At 36.6% G+C, this 7,796-nt stretch overlaps 1 protein-coding gene across 1 annotated transcript; it reads right to left on the bottom strand.

The window, feature by feature from the left end:
• Positions 1-517: 517 nt before the first annotated feature.
• Positions 518-7,416, bottom strand: LOC132599243 (respiratory burst oxidase homolog protein D-like). Its single transcript, XM_060312537.1, has 12 exons — positions 6,710-7,416; positions 6,204-6,366; positions 6,044-6,092; positions 5,708-5,821; positions 5,196-5,624; positions 4,235-4,618; positions 3,855-3,950; positions 3,632-3,747; positions 2,476-2,578; positions 2,301-2,371; positions 1,038-1,558; positions 518-738 (listed from the first exon to the last, which is right to left on the bottom strand). Exons 1-12 carry the CDS (start codon positions 7,179-7,181, stop codon positions 629-631), a joined length of 2,628 nt encoding a protein of 875 aa, XP_060168520.1. The 5' UTR covers positions 7,182-7,416; the 3' UTR covers positions 518-628.
• Between the last annotated feature and the right edge of the window lie 380 nt (positions 7,417-7,796).

The following is a 7,796-nucleotide window of genomic DNA, read 5'->3' as shown; positions in this document are numbered from 1 at the left end:
GGTAGGGGTGCAAAAAAAAATGTCAACTTTTTTTTCAAAAAAAAAAAAAAAAAATTCACCGGGGGGGGTCGGGGGGTAGGGGGGTGGGGGGCACTTGGGTTATCTGGTCAATTAGTTTAATTAATTTTATAAGCCAACCAATAAAAAAATGACACGTGTTTGACCAGAATATTCTGTTAGCAATAGGGGTATTTTAGACCCAATAGGTGGATGGTAAGGGTATTTGGGAGCTGAAAGGTGGATGGAGGGTATTTTTGCTCCATTTTCAATAGTTCGAGGGTATTTTAGGCCCTTTTCCGTAAACCATATACATGCTGCTGGGGTCAGTAATAAAGTGATTGGTCTGTTAGCTCCCCATTGCACCATAGATGATTACACCACTGTGGTTTAGTGACCGCTTTATTTAAAACGGGGAAAAGGCAATAACAAAATTGAGCCCAACCACCTGCATAGTCACAATGCAGAACTAATCTAATATTAGAGTTGGTAACCCAATTCAGTGGTAGATGGACCTAGATCGAAAAAAATTGTTATTCTTATAACAATACACAAAAGGTAGTGGACGTGGATTCTTTAACAAAAATCGTTCTTATCTGTTTGGTTTGATCCTCTGTTCGTCCATTATTGGTCAAAAAATTTCTTTATGGAAATCAAACTTTGTGTCTGTCTTGTGGGAAAAATCTAAGGCCAGCTGTCTTAGCTCTTTTGTCAGTGCTGGTGCCCCACAGTAGAAAACCCCTGCAAATCAAAAACAGGTTATTTTGGGTGACTAGAACTTGAAAGTGATTCCTATAGTGCCAATTGTTTTCAGAAAGAAAACCTATCACTTCGGTGCGCTTTTTCAACTTTAGTATGGAAAAATGTCACCGAAGTTGAAAGGTCATCCAACAAGTGAAAGATCGATAATTGGGTAGGCATGCGTGGACGAAGTTATTCACCAGTGAAGACTGAGGACTTGCTCATTTCTTTTGGTTCGAATTATATATAGTTTCAAAATTCTTTAAAGTATGTTATTATACGAAGTCTCGAGTACATACCAACTCTTGCGTCAGTGTGATTAAGAGCAATGCGCTTGTAGACATTCCGCCAATTAGGTCTAGCAAAATGAGTCTTAACCCTTGTTCCAGAGACAACGTCTACGCCGTTCTTGGCATGATTGATGGACTGAATCATAGCGATGAGAGCAGAGCGAGCATCACCCTCTTCATAAACACTTGTACAGTAATTATGCATCTCTATCACTCCAGTAGGATCCATTTCATCGTTCATTATAACCTTGAACCAGTCAAATGAACATTGTTCTCTAGTAACCCAATAGAAATATACCTTCTTGCTCTTGAAGTTTCTTCCACTCCCTGACCCTGATTTTTTATTTTGTCCTGTGCTCTCCAAATCATACTCTTCTTCCTCCATGGCTTTCATGTTGTTCACAATGTCTTTTACGATACTGATCATAGGGGTGGCTCCAATTCCTAGACCTACCAACAAAAGCACCTCATATTTCTTATAGTCTTGTGCTGGTGCTCCATATGGGCCATCAATTAACACTTTTGGGAAACTGAAATGATTACACGTGATCATAATCAGCTTTGCTAATAGATTTTTTAAGTAATAGCTTGTGATTGCGAGCAAAGGTTGATTACGAATTATTGAATCTTGATTCATGTGTAGCTAATTACCAACGCAGACAAACCCTTCCTGAAGATTTGCTTTCTTATTCGTAAAGGGAGACAAAATTGTTTGTAGGAAGGAAAATGTACTCAACTTACTTTCCAATATTTAGATGATGTGTGAAAAACTAATTTTCTGGAAAAAAAATGTTTATTAAAGATTGATCATAATAATTATAATATCAGAAAAATTAGACAATGTTTTGATGAAAATACTAAGTTTTAAAGATTGATTATAATGTTAAAGTGTTAACTAAAGCAAATGATATTGAGTAGACTTGGAATAATTGCAAAGGAAAACGACTTCCAGTTGTAAATAATGGAGAGCATTTTCATTTTTTCTTGGTCAAAAAGAAAATATTTTTCGGTAACTAAACACCATAATGACTTCTATAATATATGGCATATCAAACATAAGTGTATAAAATTCTTGTCCATTATGATCATGGGGAATTTTAATTAATATTTTAATTAATCTAACATTATACTCCTGTACTGTAAGTACTTGAAATATTATGGCTTTCTCGAAACAAATAAGCTAGTGAAAGTGAAAGTTTAACTAATCAACGAGCTGTTAAAATGAATCCATTATGAGTGTAATGGGGGGACTACAGAATGGAAAAGACTCACTTTATTCCCTCTGCTTGCAAGCAGTCAGCTCTTAGGAGTCCACTTCTCCCGGTTGGCGGTGGCTGGCACACCTAATAAGATTAACCAATAAAATGAATGATTACTGCAAGAGTTCGATGATTTGACTTTTAAAATAATGGAAACATGAGTTTATACTCGAATATAATATGCTTACCTCTGAGAAAATAGCTGTGAGTTTTCTGGTCCAATCACCAAGAGCTCGAATATGGACACTGAGATAGTCATCCCCAGGCGCTGAAGTAATAGAAAATGGGTGCCTGATATAACATGTGTAGATCACACTAGATCAGTATGTATCTTCAGTTATGTACTCAGAATCAGTATATATTACTCCATCTGTTTCAATTTATGTGGTTTGATTCGGATTACGAGAATTAAATTAATTCATGTTCGGTGCAAATTTGGATATATAATTTTATTTTATTTTTTGCAATTAAATTGACATATTTAGAAAGTACATCATAAGTATTAAAGACAATAATTAACAATCCAAAATATTTTGTAAGTATTTGAAAAATTATGGTCAGAGAAAATATCATTTTACTCTCCAAATAGTAACTACAACAACAACATACCCAGTGAAATCCCACAGTGTGGGGTCTGGGGAGGGTAAAATGTACGCAGACCTTACCCCTATCTCGGAAGATAGAGAGGTTGTTTCCGGAAGACCCTCGGCTCAAAAGAAAACATGATGAGAAAAGGTCAGATAAGCACAAACAGTTCAAAGCAATACGAAAATGAAACTAGCAAAAGTGAAAAAGTCATGATAAAGCAGTCTGAGAAAAAAGAAACAGTAGCTACCACAGATAAATACGATAATTGTGGTACAAGGCATGAATCAAAGGACAAGAAAAATGAATATCAAAATTGTGACTACTAGTAACTAAAACAACATAAATTGAGAAGTTAACATTTTTACCAAGTTACCTGATTGTGATGTAAATATTGTTTATACCGTCATTGAATAAATTATTTAACTCAAATCAGTATAGATAGACGTTAGAAGATTCATTTCTCCTCACCCTCCCCACCTAAGAAAAGAAACAAGAGTACAACTATAAAACAACAGAAAGAAACACGCTCTTAGTCAGGGGCGGAGCCAACTGGTGGCCAGGGTGTTCATTCGAACCACCTTCGGCGAAAAATTACCATGTATACACAAGGTTAAAATTATTTTTTGTGTATAAATAGTAGATGTTGAACCTCTTTGGCTTCCTCGTTTCTTACTCTTTTATATTTTTGAACCTCCTTAGTGAAAATCCTGGCTCCGCCACTACTCTTAGTAATTATATCTATTAAGCATCACCTACCATTCAAACGGAGAAACTGCAGCACAGTTGACAAACATGTATTGCCCACTTTTATACTTGAAGCCCTGTGGCTTTGACATATAGAGCGTCAACACATTTCCAGCATACACAGTCACCTAGCACCACGTTAAGTATAATAATGTAAATTTCTCATTTGTCTCAACAACTTCGAGCATGAATAACTAAATTATATTCTGCATGTATAGATTTGGACTCAACTTACTTTCAATATTTTAACATCCTTGATGCTTGACCTGAATGCCCTTGGTAATCTTTCACCAGCATAAAGTATGATTGGTATACTTAAGTACATCCATGTCTGCCAATGGGAAATTAATCTCATTGTAGAAGAAATTATTCTTATATTAACAAAGAATTTAACTTATATATGCCCGCATGGTAAGTCAATATAATTTAAAAGTCAATATAATTTAACAACCTGCCTTAGTTTTAGATTAATAAGTTTACGGAAGTTACTTGTAGTTACCTTTTAGATGATCCAATAATGTAAATTTCTTTCACTGACATTGTATAGATGTTAAAACTCATTATGAAAGTAGTGCTGATTGTTAAAATGTAAAATTCAAAGATGAGTAGACTAACCGTCTTCTTGTACCATTCTTTGGTCAAGTAAAGCTTGATACCATGGACTACGAGGAGAGTGTAGACAATGACAAAGAGGTGGTGGGAGTACCAGAAGGCATTGAAACCAGTGAGCTTGTTCAAGGGTCTTGGCAAATTGATTCTATTCCTTCTAAACCATGGAGTTGCTAGAGTGAAAACTATTGCCATCAAAATCACCATTGTAATCCCTGTCGCTCCTTCCACTCCCTTCAAAAAATGCCAATAGTTTGTTGGCTGATCACCGAAGTATGGCTCCATTGGTTTATACTTTTCAGGGCTAGCATCTAGAAGCCGAGGAAAATCACAAGTCATATGAGCAAGTATGTGTATTCCAACACCAATTGCGATTGCCACTGCCATCGTCTAAACAAAGGGGGAAGAAAACCAAGTAATTGATACAAAATTTCAGGAAAAAAAAAACAATTATCACTACAAAAAACTGCGTAATTTGCGGAGGTTAAAAGTTGTAATTGGGTTTTAACCCTCACTAGCAAATAGTGGAGGTTAAAACCTCCGCGAATTGCAACTTTCAACCTCCGCGAATTACTCATTATTTTGTAGTGTATTCAGTAGCTAGTTTTCTTTTGTGTGAGCTTGCTCATATTGCCGGTCATAAACCCAGCTGGGTAGCTAGGATTTTCATTGAGGGGATCCAGAATATAAAGAAGTAAACACATGAAGAAGTTAGAGGGATTCTGTGCCCCTAATCGAGCCTAGATAGAGGATGGTGGCGATAAGTTGGCAGTCGACGTAAAACTAGTCAATTTGTAAGAAATTCTCACAATACAGAATTCTTTTGGACAGTATTGGATTAAGACGAGATTAAATGTAGAGTCATATAGCCGGTCTCAACTTGCTTGAGATTGAGCATAGTCGTTATTGTATATACTATATGAATCAAGCGGAGAATTGGAAAAGTAAAAAAACAAGAATATCTTACTTTGTGAAAATTGAGGTTATCATCGAAGGGAACAGCAGCAGCTAACTTGGTCTTGTTTCGAAGCCAGGTGATAGTGTTCCTGCAGACTGGGAGTAAAATCAGTGCCATGTTGAGCTTAAGTATCTCCGCAGCCCCCTTTGCCATACAAACACAGTGACCCATGACATCAAATGCAGCTCTGTTTCTGTACTGGACATACTTATAAGCAAATAGGCCAGCCATGACAACAATCCATAATAACAGTACCCAAACTCTTTGCCAATTGTCCAGCAAAAAGTACTTCAAATTCTTATACCATCTCTTTATGGGATTAGTCTCCACTGTTGGCTTAAGCTTCATGCTTAGCATATGACTTAGGTTCCTGTTCAGGTCTTTTGCTCGATCTGACTGATTTGGGGCTTGTAATAAAAGTGTTTCCAAGTTCTCAATCTGCCGAATCAGATGATCAACAGTTGAAAGGATGTTTAATTTCAAATTGAAATTATAGAACCTGAGACTAAAACTAGTCTAACCATGATGTATCCCAAGTCGTCGGGGTCTAACTCTTCCATGATCAATGCAGCGTATTCTTCAGCTTGTTTCTGGATATTTGACAGCTTGTTAGCAGATGCGCTTAGGCTAATTATCTGCCAAAAAAAAAAAGGATATATTTTGTCAATCAATCTGTCAAGTTCGGCTTGTAAGCTCAAGCTAAAGAAGACCATGTTGGGCTAAGTCAACTCAAACACACTCTTAAACATAGTGTGATACTATTTGCTTCAGGCCAAGCTAACACGATTTTTCCAATGTCTCACACCATTAAGATCACCTTACTACTAAGTAAGATAAATATATGGAATTCCAAATACCTCTCTGACTTCTTCTGCTGTGATTCTACCATCTGCATTTTTATCAACCCTGAATTACATCCCTCACAAAATTCAGAATCCGAAAATTGGTTAAAGCAGTAATTTATTTGATCTTACAAGTACTCGACTAATACACGTAGTGTCAGAATTTAATACTTACATGTCAAAGAAGGTTCGAAGCCGAGAATCAAAGCTCTGGTTGGCAATTTGGTCCCAAAACTCTTTGAGCTGTTCTTTGCTGATGCAATCACTGGTGATATTTCTCCTCCGAGCTAGCGCATCAAAAAGCTCTAGTGCAAATTTCTCAGATTCCCTAGTCATACCTATCATTGTAAATCCATAAGGATATTCCTTTTTTCCAACTAATTAAACAAGCTCAAGAAAATTAAATTTACAAGTAAAAACATGAACTATTATTAAACAAGAAAATATGAACAAAAACATGTATACTTCTCTAGTCCTCTTGTTTAGTTGATACTTGGATTTAACTTAATTTTTTTATATATATGATGACCTGTTAGGCTGTTACAACATGGTATTTACTCTATTTTTGATATGTTATTATATATCAGACGTGCTATGAATAATCAGTTGTTGATAATTTAACTTGATATGAAATACTTATACGTTGTCATTGCACAATAATTAAACTCTCAATCCTTTTACCTATGCATGCTCCAAATTGTGCCCGAGGAAGTAAGCCCTCTGAGGTGGCGGTGAGCTCGTGGAAGCGCTTTTCGACGCCAGCCCATCCAGAGCCACCATCAGTCTTGCTGATAAACTTGAGGCCTTTGAGAGCATGTTGAGCTGCTACTGAAGTTCTATCAAATCTCCGAGAAGGATGCGATTGTTTCTTGAAAGAAGCCAATCGCATCCTCATCGAAGTCCTTTTGATGATCGAGGCCGCAAAGCTGCGCTTTTTCTGCAGACTTTTGGCCAGCACCTCTAGCTCTGCTTCCTCTCCTTTATTCCCAGTGGCATTTTTGACACTGTGGACTACCACGGTGTCGTCGCGGACATCGAGGGTAATTTCAACGTAAGTGTCATCATTAGATGTGCTGGCGTTTAACGGACTGTTGTTATTATCATTCTCGATAATCTCCTTGTCAGAGTGGTGGTGATCTTCGGGGTTTTGCATTTTGGTGACTCGGAACACAACTAGCTAATCAACCCTTTGTCGGAGTGGAGGAAGATATCAAATTCTTAAGTGAAAGAAAGGAGAAGCACAGTCTATAATAAAGAGGGGATTTAGGTGTGTGTAACATATATGGATGAGAGTAAGAAGACAAAAGCTTGGCATATAGGCATGTATGTTTGAACTTTGAAGAGAATGTTATGGAGGTTGTGACAAGGGAGATCTTCCTTCTTTCCCTTTTAGGTAACCAAATAAAGTGTAAGTTTCTGTATAATTAATTTTTACACAATCACAGATATTTACAAGTAAAATCAGATTTATTACCTGCTACACGGGTAAAGATAACATAATGGTAGAAAAATTATTTAGACTGGCCTGTGACTATGTGTATTACTTAAACTAACAAATTAATATGTTTCTCCCTTTCTTTAAATTTTGCTTGTTCCTAGCTAGCCATTGCAGTTTCTCTTGCGAGAATGAGCTTTCATGGCAAAATTATGGAAGCATGCAAGGATAGCGAGCGAGCATATGTGCTTGTGGGAGTTTTAAGTTGTATGCATCGATAATGTTTTTTTATATATATTATCAGGTAAAGTTGACCTATAACAATAAATAGAT

This window comes from Lycium barbarum, chromosome 1, assembly GCF_019175385.1.
Source record: "Lycium barbarum isolate Lr01 chromosome 1, ASM1917538v2, whole genome shotgun sequence".
NCBI classification, from domain to species: Eukaryota; Viridiplantae; Streptophyta; class Magnoliopsida; order Solanales; family Solanaceae; genus Lycium; species Lycium barbarum.
Note: the sequence above shows the minus strand (reverse complement) of the source record. Positions and strands in the feature narration are given on the sequence as shown.

What these genes read in the sequence shown, in the direction of transcription:
- LOC132599243 (XM_060312537.1), bottom strand. Translation starts at nt 7,181, where the DNA reads ATGCAAAACCCCGAAGATCACCACCACTCTGACAAGGAGATTATCGAG. An exon ending in CAGCAGAAGAAGTCAGAGAG is followed by an intron (nt 5,822 to 6,043) that starts GTATTTGGAATT and finishes TTTTTTTGGCAG; the next exon opens with ATAATTAGCCTAAGCGCATC. An exon ending in TCACACTGACGCAAGAGTTG is followed by an intron (nt 739 to 1,037) that starts GTATGTACTCGA and finishes TTTGATTTGCAG; the next exon opens with GGGTTTTCTACTGTGGGGCA.